Source organism: Ursus americanus, chromosome 22, assembly GCF_024610735.1.
Source record: "Ursus americanus isolate L20-20 chromosome 22, mUrsAme1.1.p, whole genome shotgun sequence".
NCBI lineage: Eukaryota > Metazoa > Chordata > Mammalia > Carnivora > Ursidae > Ursus > Ursus americanus.
Window position 1 is genome coordinate 1,648,688 of NC_142148.1, and position 16,898 is coordinate 1,665,585.

Consider the following 16,898-nt stretch of genomic DNA (forward strand, 5'->3'; position numbering starts at 1 on the left):
GGTAAAAGACAAGACCTTTATTTCTCAGCAAGCTGGAGCGGAGGTGAGGACGTGTGCCGTGCCACAAGCCCCATCACTGAGGTCGCCAACCGCGAATCCTGACCCCTTGGGGACAGCAGTTAATTAATCTAAGCTCATGTCTTCCTCTTCGTCCTTCTTGTCCTTTCCATCACCCTCCTGCTCAGGTCTGGCACTGTTCTGCATAGCTTTGGCAAATGCTTCCACATCTAAAATGCATTTAAAAACACGAGGCAACCTTTCTAGATGCTGGCCTGGAACTGCTGACTGAAGGGGACAGATCAAAATTTCAAGACCGAGGCCCAGAACCACCGAGGCATCACAGCCAGGCCAGCCAGCCCTATGCTGTACAAATGGGGAGGCCTCTTAACCACAAGAGAAAGATAAAAGTCTGCCTTGGCCACGTGGGGGGGAAGGGGGGACAGGCACTTACCGCCCTTGTTGGCGGCCTCCACGGCCTCTGCAGGCAGACCAAACTGGCACATGAGGGGACCCAGCTGCCCAGAGGCCAAGGCCGCGCTAAACATGCCCAGGGCCTGCAAAGGAAAGCCAGACACCATTGAGCACGCACTTGGCAAAGGCCCCCCCCGGGGAGTGGGATGCCTGGGCCAGTGGCAGGCGCAAGGATGCTTGGTGACAGGGAGCCACATGAAAGGTGAGCCGTCTCCTACCACTGAGCACACAGCAGGGGGCACCCAGGCCACAGCATCTACCTGCTGGAACTGGGGCGAGGTCAGCGTGTTCTGGATCTCCTCTGCTGTCTGCGGCAGTGACTCCCCAGAGGGCAGGTAGGGCAGCAGGCGCTCCTGGACGTCCGCGTTGGCAAGGATAGGTGCCATGATCTCGGGCGTCAGAACACTGGCCAGGTCAACTAAGGCATAAGTACACGGCCATCAGCGGCTCGAGGCCAGCCACAGAGGCCCAAGCCATGACGTCGTTGGGTGTGGCGAGGTGAGGGGCAGTGGCTCAGCCACGGACATGCTTGGCCCCATGCCCTGGAAAGCCAGTGAGCGAGCAGGAAGAGGGCGGCTGGCGCCTTCACCCCCGCCTGGAGCCAAGCAGCATGTGTTACCTTGCTGGCCGCCTCCTGGCCCGGCCGGCACGTTCATAGTAGCAAGAATGCTCTGAAGGTCGCTCAGCTGGATGGGCTGGGTTGGGCTGGCTGCCGTGCTGGTTCCATTACCTGAACTGGGTGCGGGGCTCGGGCTGGTCACCGAGGCAGCTGCTGGAGCAGAGGGGGCTGGGGTGGCTCGGGTAGAAGAGGTGGTGGAGGACGGGGTGACGGCTGCCGACTGGCTCCGGGAGCTGGGAAGAGCGAGGGCAGCAATGGAGCGGCCATGCACCCTAAAGGCGCCCACAGTGTGTCAGTCTTGCAGCACAGGTCCTTGAACTGCCAGGAATCCAGGAATGGTCGAGACCCCAAAAAGGACCCTCCCCAGGTGTCTTTTTCTGTCCTTCCGCATCTCCTATGTCCAGTCTCCTTGAAGGAGGGGACCCCTGTGGCACCCAGGCACGGTGGGGCAGACGACGAGGCTCACCTGGATGAAGAGCTGCTTGCTGGAGGCCCTCCACTCCCCAGTAAGCTGGCCAGGCCTGGCCCGGTCAGGGCCCCCAACCCACCTGCAAGGAGACATGAGCTCAGATGCCACACCCTCCTGAAGAGCCCACCTCTCCCTGAAAAACATCCCACACTAAAACCAAGGGACAAACGGGGAAGTGGGGATCACAGCGGGCTGGGGTGCCGGAGCAGTGACTGCTCAGACGTAGCATTCCAGAAGCTTATTCTGTAAGATCATTTCTGTCTTCTGTTCCACTAACAACGCACTGAGATCCAACGTAACACACAGTCCAAACCTGGCAGAGTAGCATTTCCCCGCCACCCAAGAAACACGCCCAGCCCAGCCCAAGAGGTGGAAGCGGACAGGCCCACCCTCGGGGAACCAGAGCAGAGGGGGCCGCAGGCAGGAGCCCCGCTCCCAGGCCAGCTGTGCTCCCCTTGAGTACAGAGCTGCGTCCTCACCACGGACCAACTCCCAGCTCAAACCATGGGGCACGTGGGCCCTTCCCAGGGAAGCCGGCACCGGGAACACATATTCACAGATGTCACTGAGAGCCAACAGAAGGAAAACTTCAAATCCCAAAGCGACCACAACTGAAGGCCGTGCACTCCTAACACAGGCTTACCCAGTCCTCCGAGGCCGGCGGGTCCAATGAGCTGCATGAGCTGGCTGTGGCTCATGTTCCCCAGCAGGCTCTGCAAGCCGCCCTCACCTGGAAGACAGAAGCCACTCAGCCTTGGGGCCTGTCTGGTGCCCGGGGGGACACCCACAGGGCCACGGGGAGGCTGGGGGCCTCTGGCTGGCACGGCGCGCCCCGTGACCCCTCCCTTTGGCTTTCCTGGCACTGTACGGTAGTGCCTCCGATGAGCCAACAGGGCGGAGCTCAGACACATCACCAGAAGCTGGGCGGAACCTTGGACTTGGATCTGCTAAGAGGCTTCTAATTTGGAAGCCTCCATTTCCACCTAAAAAATAACCAGCCTGGGGGTGCCTGGGTGGCTCAGGTCCTCTCAAGGAACTGGGATCGAGCTCCACACCAGGCTCCCTACTCAGCAGGGAGTCTGCTTCTACCTCTGCCCCTCCCCCCTGCACATGCTATCTCATAAATAAAATTTTAGGGGCGCCTGGGTGGCTCCGTCTGCCTTCGGCTCAGATCATGATCCCAGGGTCCTGGGATCGAGCCCTGCATTGGGCTCCCTGCGCGGTGGGAGGCCTGCTTCTCCCTCTCCCACTCCCCGTTTGTGTTCCCTCTCTCGCTATCTCTGTCAAATAAATAAAATCTTTAAAAATAAATAAAAAATAAAATTCTAATGAAAAAATGAAAATCAAGCCCCCCAAAAAACAAACAACAAACAACCCCAACCAGCCATCATCATCAGGAGTACAGGTCATTGATATCTACTGACATGCCAGCACATTCTGGAAGGTGACCATTACCGCCCAGTGCAGAGAGCTCATGGCCTCCACTCCCACTGGCCCCCAGCGCTCCAGGCATCGGAGGATTGTTCAGATACTCGTTGACCTTCCGGCAGTGCTCCTCATCCTGGTCCGTCTTGGGCTCCTGTGAGAGAGGACAGGACTGCAGCTGCAGCAACGCAGCAACCCACCGCCAGTCATGTGGCTTACAGACGAGGAAGGCTCGACAGGTCAGGTACCATCCACAGCCACACAGCACTGAGGAGAGGACCCAGCAGGACTGACAGGAACAGCAGCCCGACAGGGTCGTGGGTGCTGCGGCAACGGTCATTTTGAGGGTGGAGAGACTAAAGCACTAAGAGCACCCAATCCGCACACGGCCATGCTTTCCGACCCTCCAGAATCTGGTGCTTTACACAACAGTCTAAAAGCCACAAAGCCTTCCTTTAACTCGTGTAACACAATAAAATAACCTTTTTATCACACCACTGCCCACGGAACAGCCCCAGCCTGTGGCCCTTCAGGGTTGGTCGAAACTCAAGGAAGCACCTGGCAGGCACGGGACACTAGCACCTCAGGGTGTAGGGTGTCATCAGCACCATCCTGTAAGTGCCCCCAGAACTACGAGACGAAGCACCCATGACTGAGCATGCACTGGGTCTGCTGGGGGCCAGGAGTCCCCCACCCCCAGGGCAGACACAGAATCAGGGAAGGCAGAGCTGGTGGGACATCTGGCAAAAACGTGGAGAAACAAGCTCAGGCCCCCGTCTGTGTTTGCAAATCAAGTTTCACTGGAACGAGCTGCACCCGTCCATTTACTCCTTGTCCATGCGCCTCTCCTCTACACGCGGGCGGGGCAAGCGTCTGCAGCACAGCCTGTTTGGCCCCCAGACACCTTTTCTGCCCTGCTCTAGAACGTGCTAGGGGGAGGGCAGCGGGGTCAACCTCTGAAGAAGGAAAGTGGCAACATCTGTCAGAACTGCAAATGCCCCCATATACACACTCCTAACAAGCCCACTTCTAGGTTTTAACACAGAGACTCCCCTCCCTCCGGGACAGGAAACAGCCTCAGTGTAGAGTCACTCTTTAACACATGCCAGAGACAAAACGACAAAACAGGGATGGAAACAAACTCCACAGCCAACAGGTGGGAGAAGGAGCAGCAGATGCTAAGCTCAATGGAATAGCGACGGCAGCTGTGGGCACCAGGGAGCCTGGTGCATGGATCCCCCAAAGCATGCAACTGGGGAAGGTGGGCGGGGGGAGGGGAGACAGGGCTCAGAAAAGCTTGGGAGAGAACACTCCATTTCTGTAAAAAACAGCAAAGAGAACACACATAGTCACCCGTGCTTCTGCAACGGGGTGCTCATGGCTGGGGGGTGGGGGGTGGGGCACACGCTGTAAGACAAGCAAACCAGAGGCTATGCGCCTGTCAATGCAGCAAAACTGGGTTCCAGTCCAGAAACCACTCTTGTTGGTCTGCCAGGAATTCCGGATATTGCAAGGGCACCAGGAGCCCAGCCACAACTGTCTGGACTCTGGAAGAGGATCCTTGCTCCAGTGCCCCCCACCCACCACCCTCACAAGGAGACACGCCAGAATTCTTAGGGTCCATGACAATCACGGTCAGTCACCATCAGCCGTTTCATGAAAGTGGATTCTACCAACCAACCCGATTCTATGGCAGAAAAACATAAAATGCAAACAAAACCTTCCACGTACCTGCATCCAAAAGAAGAGCCGTTTGGAGCCCGCCTTGAACTTGAGCACGTAGACCCTCCCGCTGGGGCACTGAGGCACACGCTTGAACTCACAGTCGTCAGGGAAGATGATCAAGTCCTCCCGAGAGCCACAGAAGAGGAGAGAGTCAGATTCACAGAAACACACGCTGCTGACCCCACCGCCTCCCAGGGAAACACACCGGCTCCTACAGACGTCTGCGTGGGGACAGGAGGAGGCGGTGCAGGATGCAGAGACAAGTCACCAGGCCCCTCACCAGCAGGGTCTCTATCAGATGGAGAAGCCAGGGTCAGAGGCACCCCACCAAGGGTATGAGGGCCAGCAGAGGGGCTAGTGCTTAACCCAGAAGGTGCAACTTCTAACAGACATTCTTGGGAATGATGCTTCAAATGAGTTAAAAGTTGACTCTGCACTGCTCTCAACAAGTACCAAGTTAGTCTGAAAGAGAACACTAAATAAAACAGCTCCTCAGAGAGAGCTGACACAGGCCAGCTCACGTGGCTCCTGCAGTTCTACGCATCTAATCTTTTTTTTTTTTTTTAAGACTTTTTATTTATTTGACAGAAAGACAGCCAGTGAGAGAGGGAACACAAGCAGGGAGAGGGGGAGAGGAAGAAGCTGACTCTCCCTGAGCAGGGAGCCCAATGCGGGGCTCGACCCCAGCACCCTGGGACCATGACCCGAGCCGAAGGCAGACGCTTAACAACTGAGCCACCCAGGCGCCCCTAGGCATCTAATCTTCACAGATGAACGCACAGACCATGATGGAAGGACTCTATGGCATCCCTGAGACTTGGAACACGCATGAGCAAAGCAAAACAACTGACGTCGGCACCAAAACAGCGGTGCCCGCGAATCCCAGCAACGCACTCTGAGTGTAAAACAGCTGCTGGATGTCCCGAATGCAGCCACGGCAGCTACCCGCACTCCCTAAGACCAGGTTCAGGCTAATAGACACTTACATCTTCCACATTCCCAGACGTCCTGTCTTTCCAGCAAAAGTGAATGAGGGAGTCATCCGTCTGCTGAATATACACGAGCCCTTTCCGTTTATCTGGGGTGACGGTAGTTCCTTTCAATGACATTTTTCCTGCACGAAACTCCACCAAATACTTGTTGGAGGACCCACGGGAGCCTGGCACGAGGCTTGGAAAGAGAGCGCCTGAAGTCGTCATCCTGGAAGAGGGACCAGCATGCAAACCCGGTTAAAGAAGACGGGGCCCCCCCGGCCAACCCCGGGCGGGGAAGAAGGGAACCCGCGAAGCTGTCCTCCCGGAGCCCGGCCACACCTGAGCCCGCGGGGCCAGGTGCCGGGGAGACGCCGTCGCCGCTTCTCGGGTTTCCCCCGAGCACGACACTCACCGCGCCGCTGCGGGTCGCCCCCCCCGCTCCCGCGGCACTCGGGCTTTCTGCGGCCCGGGCCCCCCAACAAGTTGACAAACTTGGGCTGGGCGGGAGTGGAGTCCTCAGCCGGCTTCGGCGGGGCCCGCCCGCTAGACCGCAGCGCGGCAGCTTGCGCCCGCGCAGGAGAAGAGCGCTGCGGGGCAGCGAGGCCGGCTCCGCGGCCGGGGGGCGCGCCGCCCCCGCTGACGCTCCCCCGCGCGGGGCCGCACCCCCCGCTCTTGGCCCCTCGCGGCCCCCGGGCGTCGCGCTGGGCGGACGGGCCGACACGGCCGCGGCGAGCCCGAGAGCCCGAGGCCCCCCGGAGCCGCCGCCCCGCGCACGGGCCCCCCCACCCGGGCTCGCCGGCCGCCCCCCACCCCCACAGCCGGGCGTCCGCGGACCCGACCCCGGGTCAGGCACCCCGACGGCGCAGGCCCCGCCCCCGCAGCCGTCCCCGCCCCCGGCGACCCCCGCACCTGGCCCGCGCCGCGACTCGGCCGAGAGGCGCCGTCCGGGCTCGCTCTTCCTCCTCAGCGCCTGCCGGGCCCCGCCGGAAGTCCCTTCTCGCTCCGCCCCTCCCGCAGCTCTTGCCGCCGATTGGGCCGTATCAGGGGCGGGGCCGACGCTGAGACATCAGCGATTGGAAAGGACAGCCGTCCATCTGCCCGCCCCGGCCCGCCCCGCGCCCGCGCTCCCTTCCGGCGGAAGCGCGGGCGGGCGGCGCGCGGGCCAGAGCGGCTCCTATTGTTGCTGTGTCATAGGGGCGCGGCGGCGGCCCCTGGCGGCGGCGCCGGAACAGCGCGGCGGGTGCCGACCGAGCGGTGGGCGTTGGAGCCCGCACCCCCACCGTCGCTGGAGAGCGGGGGCACCTGCGGGGCGGGAGGGGGCGTCTCAGGTTCACAGACAGTGCGACACGTCAGATCCAAGACGTGCGGGAAACAGCCCCCGGGTCAAGGGATCTTAGGACGCTGGGGCTGGAGAGGGCCGATTTCGAGACCCCAGGAGTATGTCACCGAACCACAGCCCTGGACTTCCGCGCGTGGGAGCAGCGCCCGCAACACGGGCGGTGGTCGTCTGGGGGGCGACAGAAGTGCCGCGCTGCCTCCCTGTTCCCCCCCATGACAATGCTGGCATGGCTGCCCTCCATGATCCCCCTGGGGGGGGGTTGTCTCCCTACTCCCTCCATTCTACTCTGGGGGTCCCCCTGTTCCCATGACAGTGCTAGCATGGCTGCCCCCCATGCTGCCCAGGGGGGTTCCCTACTTCTCCCATTCTCCCCTTGGGGTCCCTGTATTCCCTCCATTCTCCCCTGGGTTCCCCCATTCTTCCCCTGGGAGTCCCCGATTCCCCCATTCTCTGGGGGGTCCCCCATTCCCCTGTGATGACAGCGCTGGTATGGCTGCCCCCCACATTCCCTCTGTGTGTGTAATTCCCAGAGGGTGATGTGTGTGCTCAGAACGGAGTGGAAGAGGCCACTGTCCATGGAGTCAGACTGGAAATTCACAAGAAGGACTGGATGCCCTCCATTTCCGTCCTGTACCCGCTGCGACCTTCTCGGCAGCAAGCAACTGGGGCACACCCACTCAGAGCCCTGTGCCCTCCAAGCCCGCACTAGAGACCCCCTCCAAGCACAAGGCCACCACCCACCGTGCTGCCTGACATTTTGTCATTTATACGTGTAGAGTAAACTCTGTTAAGCTTTTTATAAAGTATCAAAGTGGAAGGTAGTTTTTGTTTTGAAGATTTATTCCCGTTGGTACATGTGACTCTGGTAATTTTAACTCCTACATAACGTTCTATATAATGGTCTGAAGTATAACCACTTTTTTTTTTTTAAGATTTTTTATTTGAGAGACAGAAAGAGAGCGAGCATGCGAGCAGGGGGGAGGGGCAGAGGGAGACAGGGAGAGAACCTCTAGCAGATTCCCCACTGAGCAGGGAGCCCGATGTGGGGCTCGATCCCAGGACCCTGAGATCATGACCTGAGTCAAAGTCAAGAGCCAGCCGCCCAGGTGCCCCGAAGGACAACTACTTCTGTATCCGTTGTCTTATGATCTAAAGACTCACCAATTTTGCTTTGTTTTGGAAAATACAGCTGTTTTTTCATTAAAAATGTTGTTTATGTTAATAATGAGCTTGTTACTTTTTAATTAGCTAAATACTTTTACTTTTTTTCATTTCCTAGTATGGTAAATACCAACAGATCAAACCCAGACACACAAGCTCCATGGGGGCCTGGATCATTCTTGAGACCCTAGGGTCCCAGAGACCACAGGGGAGAGGGGCACGGCCTTGAGCACATGACAGTGAGGCCCCCACACGCGGCACTCGGGGAAACCAAAGACAACAGTGGGAAAGTCCAATCTGGCTGCCCGAACATGGGCCAGCAGGAAGGAAAAGTCAGGAAAAGTTAAAAAGGAGCCAGAGAAGGCTGCAGGGAAATCAACTTTGCATGCCGAAGAGCATGCTTCCCTCCTAGCCCGCGGCCTCACAGGACCCTCACCCAATCACTTCCCCTTGAGCCCGGGGGGGGGGGGGGGCGCGTCTGAGGCTGACTCCATAACAAATGCCCAGAAAGGGCTGTGGCCACAGGTGGACTGTGGACTGGTACAGCCGAGGCCCCTGGGTGCGCCCACCCCCGGCTGCAGGTGCAGCGGGGGACAGGGCAGTGGGGCGAGCAGCACAACGGCTCCTGCGCTGTTGGTGGGCAGGGCACGGGGAGCATGGGCGCAACTCGAAAGAGGGCAGAAGACGTGCCCAGACACGTCACCAAAGAGAGGTACAGCCACCAAGTGGCACAGGAGAAGAGAGCCCGCGCCATTATTCATAAGAGAAATGCAAGTTAAAACACACGGATGACAAGGGTAGGAACACCAAGAAGAGAACGTGACAGAACCAAGCGCTGAGGACACAGTGGTGCACCCGCCTGACAACACCGTTTGGCAGATGGGTTTCTGTGATCGTCTTTCTTTCCTTTCAATGATCCTTTCTTTGGGGGGGGGGGCTGTAGGTTCACTCCAAAGCTGAGCAGGAAGTACCGAGAGTTCCACATCACCCTCCGCACGCACCTCCTCCCGCCGGCAGCACCCCCGCCGGCGGGCGCGTGTGTGACTGCCCACAGACCCGCACGGACCGTGGTGTCGCCAACAGCCCATCTCCCTGCGGGCCGGCTGTGCGTTTGGACGAATGCGTGACGCGTACCCACCATTATAGTGTCGCACTGAGTGGTCTCACTGCCCTGACGTCCTCTGCCCTCCTCCTGTCCAGCCCCCCCTCTTCCCTCACCCCTGGCAACCACTGATCACTGCTTTCCAATTTTTTATATTGTGGTAAAATACACACGACATAAAATTTACCACCTTAACCATTTTTACGTGAGCCGTTCGGTGGCAGTAAACACATCCATGATGTGCAGCGTCACCACCGCCCACCTCCAGAGTCCCACAAACTCCCCGTCCCCGCCGTCCCCACCGTCCTACTGCCTCTAGCTTTTGACGACTCTGAGTATGTGAGGTCAGCGGAATCCTGCAGTATTTGTCTTCTGTGACAGGCTTATCTCCCTGAGCATGACATCCTCAAGGTTTGTCCACGTGGCAGCAGGTGCCTGGATTCCCCTGCTTTTTAAGGTCCCTTGCACACGTAGGTCACAATTTGCTCATCCGTTCATCCCCGGGCAGACACTTGGGTTGCTCCTGTGATTCAGCAATGGTGAACAACACTGCTGTCGACGGGAACGTGCAAATCTCTCTTCTGGACCTTGCTTTCCATCCTTCTGGGCACAGAACCACAGCGAAATTACCGGCTCGTCTGGTAATTGTATTGGTAACCTTCTGTGGCACTGTCATCCTGTTTCCTGCGGCAGCGGTCCCATTTTAGATTTCTAGCAACGGTGCTCGCGGGTTCCAATCCACCCATATTCTTGCCACACATGGTGTGTGCTCGGTTTCGACAGTCGCCATCCTCCCGGGGGTGAGGTGAGGTCTCACTGTGGCTTTTGTTTGCGTTTCCCACGTGACTAGTGGTGCCGAGTGTCTTTTCATGGACTTATTGGCCATTTGCGCATCTTCTATGCAGAAATGTCTACTGGGGTCCTTTGCCTATTTTTCAGCAGGTTGTTTTTTGTTTAGTTTTAGAAGTTCTTTGCATATTCTGGATGTCGATCCCCTATCAGATGTTGAATTTGTCTATATTTTCTCCCATTTTGTGGACTGCATTTTTACCTGATGCTGTCTGATGCACAAACATTATTTTAAGTTTTCATCTGCTCCAATTTGTCTGTTTTCTGTTGCTGTCTGTGCCTTCGATGTCCTACCCAAGAAATCACTGCCAAGTCCGACGTCACTAAGCTTGTGCCCTATGCTTTCTTCTAAAAGTTTTATGGTTGGGGCACCTGGGTGGTTCAGGTCATGATCTCAGGGTCCTGGGATCAAGCCCCGAGTCAGGCTCCCTGCTCAGCGGGGAGCCTGCTTCTCCCTCTCCCCCTGCTTGTGCTCACTCTCAGTCAAGTAATTAACTAAAATCTTGTAAAAAATTAAAAATTTTATGGTTTTAAGTGTGACATTTAAGTCTTTGATCCATGTTAATTTTGTAGAAAGTGTGAGATAGGGGTCTGGTTTTCCCAGCACTGTTTGTTGAAAAGACTGTCCTTTCCCCCTTGAATGGTCTTGACACCCTTGCCATCTGATTGTATGTGTTGATGGTGGCCATGAGATGGTATGAGTTTTGTCAAGCACACACGGGGTGAGCTTCACTATAAGTAAGGGTTAAATACTACTTTCTCCATTTACCAGCTGTGAAACTGAGGGCACGCCCACCTTCCTGCACCCCCTTTTCCTCCTCCACTCATGGGACTGGGTGGTAATTGTGGGGATTAAGCACCTAAGACAGTAGGTCCTGGCTCTGGCAGCGCTGAGTGCTCTGTGATCCCACGTCATCAGACATGACAGCCCGGGGCGGAGCCCCTCATCTCTGCACCTGGGCATCCCAAGGGCATTACCATCTTGTGGACCATCTGTCCCTCGGACCAGAGCCACCATGGCTATTCAGAGGACTGTCTCCACTCGGCTCATTGTCCCGGGAAGTATGTGGCTGCTGGGAGCCTAGGACAGCGGCCAGGTAGCAAGGACCCTCAAGTCAGACTGACACTGTGTTCTGGGCATTTCATGGCTCTCAGCAATGGGCTCTGATCCCCAGGAGAGAAGAGAGGTGGTCACTCAGAGCTCCCCACTGCTCAGAGAACACAGACCCCTTCACCCATCCAGTGGCCCGCCCAGTGGTGTCATAAGTGTCCCTGAACCCCCCTTTCCACCATGACAAGCAGTTTTCTGGAACAATCCATTTGCTGGACCAGTCCTACAGAACACAGTCCAAACGTCTGACATCGGTGTGTGGGGACTCGTCTGTAGCCTGTCTGCAGCCCTTTCCAGAGAGGCCAGCTGAGACAGTGAAAGACTGTTCAGTGCAAAACAAACATCAAAGAAATCTGTATTTGGAGCTGGGGTTTAACATTTACCTCCACAGATCTGTACCAGCCCCCCCCCCGACAATCTGCGAGTGCCTGATTCTGTTCATACAGATGGGTGCTGCCAGTTATTACATATCATAAAAATAAATGCATCTCACTAGCGTGTATTCGTGCCTGACATTTTCATGCTACACTGATAGGATAAACAGTGTTGAACGCCGGCCACGCGCACGCTCAGCAGGAAGGGGGGACCGGTGTCCGTGCTGCTGGCTGCCGCAGAGATCACGCAGCCCATTACAAACCGTGTGACTCAGGGCAGTTTGGTTCTCAAAGAGGCAAAGGAGCTGCACAACCACGAAGCATTGACTGTCCAGCACACTCCCAGCAAGAGCCACCAAACACACTTTTCACTTTGCAAAACCCGCACGCGGAGAATGCGGAAGCCAGCGGGGCCCAAAGTAACTCGCCCTGATCAGGGACCCCAATCTTCACACCCACCGCGGACACAAGAAAGTCCTCTGGAAGATGTGTGAACGTCTGGACGTTGAGATGAGAGAAACTGGACGTGGTGGGGGGGAGCTCTGTACTGTCTGAACTTTGCCCCAGGTCCTCCTGTCCCCTGGGGGACGCAGCTCTTCACGGCCCCTGCCCTCCCCGTTGGAACGCAAGGGGAAGGGTTACTGGTGCTTCTGAGCTGGGGAAGTTTACCATCGCCACCATGCTCCACGCTCCTCGTGGATACCGGAGACTGGTAAAGCCAGTCCATCCCCATCTCTCTTGGGGAGCACTTTTTCTCTAAAAGCCAGTGTCCTGAGAAGCATCTTATGGCGGGGCTGCCAGAGAGCTGGCTGGAGCTCAGGGAGCCTCCCGGCGTTTCTCTTGCCGTGCTCTGATCTCCTGACCCTGGGTTCCGACAAGGACCCAGCAAGCAGGTGGCGGGTCCTCCGCATTCACCGTAAACGCCTCCCCAGTGGCTCGGCTCCCTGCTTAGTCAGACACGAGGCCAGCGGCATGGGCCCTGGGCCTGCCTGGGGCTCCCAGAGGCTACCAGGGCTGCACCTGATACCTCTCCAAGTGCCCTGGGTCTGACATGGGCCCCCTTCACCAGATCGTGTCTGGCAGGTCTGTGGGCTGACCCTTCCACACGCACGGGCATCATGAGCTTTAAGGGTGGGGTCGTAAGGGGACACGGTGGGCAAGAAAGCCCTCAGAGCTGCTCCTCAGAGGTACCCTGCCTGTGGCCACTCCAGCTTCCAACCTCGTTGTGGAGGACTTCGCCAACACTCCCAGAGCACCCCGTCTGTGAAGAAGAGCCCTTTGGACCCTCGCGTTTCACGTGCGCCCGCGCAGAAACGAGAGTGCTTTGTTGGGCTCTGGCTTCTATGGCAGCGTGTCATGGCAAACGCGGTGACGTCCTGAAGGGCCAGGGCCTGCTTCTCCACTGCCTCCTCCTGAGCACCAGCCACACCCAAGCCAGTGCCGGTGATGTCTCGGGTCTGGCCACCCCAGGACAGACCATGACAGCCCCGCGACCCTGACAGGACTGCCTGTCCCCGACACAAGGCAGCCTGTGAAATCTGGTCAGCACCACGGGGCCCCATGACATTAGTTTATACCGTACACAAGACAGACTCCCAGACGGCATCTGTCTGTCCACAGCTCAATCTCCAGTGGCTCTTGATAAATGTGCAGAGTCAAGGGACATACAACTGAACCCTAACTTCAAAGGGAGACAAAAGCAAAATATCAAGGTCTTTGGGGAAAGCATGCTCTACTTTTCATTCTCCACAGACGCTCTAAGCTACAAAACGACTCTAAAAGGCTCCTGGGCCCCTTATGGCAAAGCCACAAGGACATCACGTGGCCAAGAAGGCCATCACATTCCACACAGGCCAAATGCATCCGTAGCAGGTGCTTGTTTTTTAAAATGCATTTTCTACCGAAAAATTCTTTATTACAGACCCACGCCTGACATCCGAGATTATCCAGGGAGACAAAGAAGAGGCAGTAACCTGACTTGTCAGTATTTGCAGAAACAGCAGGTTAAAATCAGTAAGCCAAGCGACAAGGGCCTGCAGGTGCACTGGGCCCTGGCGCCAGCCCTCCTGCCCTCTCCTCTGGAGCCTGGGCCAGGCCTGTGCCGATGTGCCCCTGAAACCTGGCCTCGCCAGCAGACTTAAATGCACAAACCTTGTTGGCCAATAACTGGTGGCCGTGAGAAATGGATTCATTGAGAAGAAGTCATTAAAATGCCCTAAATCCTGCCATTTTAAATGTGTCCTAGGGTGATGCCCTTCGACATTTTCAGCTTGCGCTCGCCCGTGGAGAACAAGCCTGGCCCTGGCCACAGGCACACAGGGTTCCCCAGACAACCAGACACACCAAAGTCTCCTCTCGGAATAGCATCCCCCCATAAACCCTGCCGCTGGCTCCACTCACGTCCCCATCGGGCAGACAGTCTCGGTTTCTCCCAACACCGTGGCTTCCGGTGTCCAAAGCTACAAAATCAAGCCTTCAGCACAAGTATTCGCTTTTAAAAGTGTTTTAATAACAGATGTGACGCTGAAGCCTGGACACACAATGACGACGTCCTCTCACGGAGAACCCGCCACTCCCTGTGTACGACCGCACGTGTGCCTGAGTGTGCAAGTGCACGTGCGATCAGCGGGCGGCCTTCCGCTCGGAGCTCTGCCGCGCCCTGTGGTGCTGACATTTCTACAGAAAGACCACAGTTATTTGAAAAGATGTTTGCTAAAATGGACATACACCTATTTTTTGTTAAATAACTTTAATTACAGGCTGTGGGGAGAGGCTGCTTCAGACCCTCCCGCAGCGCACACCCGCTGTGATTCGCCCGCGTGTGAACGTGCATGCTGGGGAAGACGGGAACACGGCAAGCAGTGACTCTCACTCTGACACGGCGTGGCCCGCGCTGACTTGGAAGCCCCGGTGACAAGAGGGGCAGGCAAGGCCAGAGGCGGGGGGCTCCCTTCAAGGTGGGAGCAGCCCGGGGTGTTGGGTCAGATACCCTCAAGGTTCCCGGCCATCCCAGGGTGTCACGGTAATGCTTCATCTTGGACAGTATACAATTGGTGATTAATGTATATCTTGCTCTTCAGCAAAATACTATTCAAGTAGTTTTAACTTAAATATTTTAAAAGTAATCTTTACATTATTGAAGATTGGTAAAAAATACAGAATCTGACAACTTTTCATTTCATTCAATCTGATGCTTTGAAAATCTTCACTCTTCTTTACCATAATTCCTGGCCCGTAGAAAGCTCTTCGAAGGATTTTTTTCAAGATCCATCTTCCCCTGTTACTGGTTCACATTCAAAACAGTCTAGGAAACCCTTCGCCCCCGCGTTACAAGGAGGACGACGGAGGGATCTATGACTAAGGAGCCCCTCCGGGCCATGGACGTTAGTTATAAACTTTACAAGAAGAGGGCACTGTCAGTGACACCAGCCCAGCCAAGTCCCGTCATATGAAGGGACTGCAAAGGATTTTCCTTTTCCACCCTTAACGAGAACATGATGATCCCAAGTGAAGCTTTATGAAGAGGCTGCAACAGTAGTAAAATGTTTGGCAATCAAACGTTAATTAGAATAAAATCCTCGACCGGGGACGGTGCTGTCGCACGAACACGGTCGTTGGAAAAGCCGGTTTCTGCTGCGACCGGAGTTCCGAGCAGCCGCTTGACGGAGTCCAGCCTCCAGTCCCGGGTCCCGGGGCCACTCCAGCCCCTCAGTAGATATCCGGGCAGCGTGAGAAATTCCGCTCAAAGTAACCCCCTGTGTACAACCAGTCGGGAGTCCCCGTATGGGGGTTGCTGCCCTGCTGGAACCACCTGCAACACAGACGAGGCGCTCAGGAGGCGAGGGCGCGGTCAGGGCCGCGCTCCCTCCAAGTGGCTCCCTCCAAGGGGTATCCCCATGGCCACACGCATCCCACCGCGTGGCCCGGGCAGCACCTTCAGGGGAGAACGCTTCATCACACTTTCACTCAGCACTCTCCCCTACAAGCCCGGTGTCTGCTCCACCAGCGACACCTCAAGGATTTAACAGAAAACATGCTGGGCCATCAGCAGAGAAGGCTGAACGTCTGCGCAGCACGCCTCACCGTTCAAGGTGAGCACGTGCACGGTGCCGTGCCGTCCCCCAGAGCCTGTGCCCAACGGGGGACAGGGGAGAGCCTGCGGGCAGAGGGACAGTGATGGCCGCCAGCGGGCTGCGTTTCTGGCCGTACGCCCTAGGAAGCCCCCGCTGGCTCCCCCTGAGCCCCCACCCCCCCACGCCCCACACCACCCCGCGGCCCCACACCCCCCCTGTGCCCCACTCCTGCACCCCTCCCCCTTCCCCCCTGCAGCCCCCTCCTGCCCCTGCACCACTTCTACTTCTGTTGCACAACGTGAAGACAACAGAGGACGCCTGCAGGTTACCGTGGAGTGGACGCGGGGGCTCATAAAGCAGCAGTAACCATCTTAGCACAAAACATCATTATCGCCACAATAGAGTTTTTAAATCAACTACTTAAAGAAAAACAATGAAAGAAGTTTAACTCTTTTCAAGGTTTTTCTGGAACGAAGCCAATTCCAAATATCAAACTACTAAAAATATGATATTAAATCAAATTGGGAGCCCAAGCACGAAGAATTGGTTTTAAAAATGTTGGTCACAGAACTGTCAATGGAGGCAATGGTCCTGGGCCTTCAGAACAATTACGACAAAGTCTGAAGCGTGACTGGAAAGAATACTGAGTGAGTAAACAGCTCAGAACCACCTGAAAATTTCTGTAGCACTAACATTTTCACAGATATTTTTAATTATGCTTAAGCGTTACACCACTTACCTGGCTGAATCCTCATCGAATGGGTTGTTTTCCCATCGCGACTACTAACAAACTAGAACTCCCCACAATTCTGCAGTGAGACAGCAGGAGGCGGCCCAGGGCCGGCAGCGTCTGCTCCCTGGCTCTGTGTCTCTGTGTCTGTCTCTCTCACCTCGTCTGAGCACAGGTGTGTCCTGAACTGCGGGCACACGGGGCTCCAGGCCCTCCCTCTCCACGCTACTGCGTCACAGGCCGTGGCCCCTCAGGTCACCTGTGCTACGTGGCGGGTGACGTGGAGGAGAGCAGCCACGGAAGGGGCAGGGCCAGGGGTGATGGCTAAACACACGATGTCTTCCACAACACTGCCCTTCTGGAAGCTGTGTTTGCTTTCCCTTAATGGTCTGGTTCAGACTACATCTCCTTTTAATATGTGCCCTATCTGAGCAGAGCCCTCAGGGTCAGACACGCCATGGGCAGGACCGCGAGGC

At 56.7% G+C, this 16,898-nt stretch overlaps 2 protein-coding genes across 3 annotated transcripts in view; both read right to left on the reverse strand.

The window, feature by feature from the left end:
* Positions 1 to 2: 2 nt before the first annotated feature.
* Positions 3 to 6,748, reverse strand: ADRM1 (ADRM1 26S proteasome ubiquitin receptor). 2 transcript variants are annotated; one of them, XM_087853449.1, is made up of 10 exons: positions 6,593 to 6,748; positions 5,696 to 5,909; positions 4,716 to 4,832; positions 3,015 to 3,138; positions 2,203 to 2,289; positions 1,557 to 1,638; positions 1,202 to 1,323; positions 732 to 889; positions 452 to 554; positions 3 to 227 (listed from the first exon to the last, which is right to left on the reverse strand). In XM_087853449.1, the coding sequence occupies exons 2-10, from the start codon at positions 5,906 to 5,908 to the stop codon at positions 124 to 126; spliced, it is 1,110 nt and encodes a 369-aa protein (XP_087709575.1). In that variant the 5' UTR covers position 5,909; positions 6,593 to 6,748; the 3' UTR covers positions 3 to 123. The 2 variants fall into 2 exon arrangements, with proteins under 2 accessions (XP_087709575.1, XP_045651175.1); XM_045795219.2 differs by having other exon boundaries at positions 1,091 to 1,323.
* A 7,358-nt stretch (positions 6,749 to 14,106) lies between these two features.
* Positions 14,107 to 16,898, reverse strand: part of OSBPL2 (oxysterol binding protein like 2) — a 40,432-nt gene continuing 37,640 nt past the window's right edge. Inside the window, exon 14 of the mRNA XM_045795208.2 lies at positions 14,107 to 15,430. Coding sequence (XP_045651164.1) covers positions 15,328 to 15,430 — 103 coding nt within the window. The 3' untranslated portion in view covers positions 14,107 to 15,327. The remainder of the gene's footprint in view (positions 15,431 to 16,898) is intronic.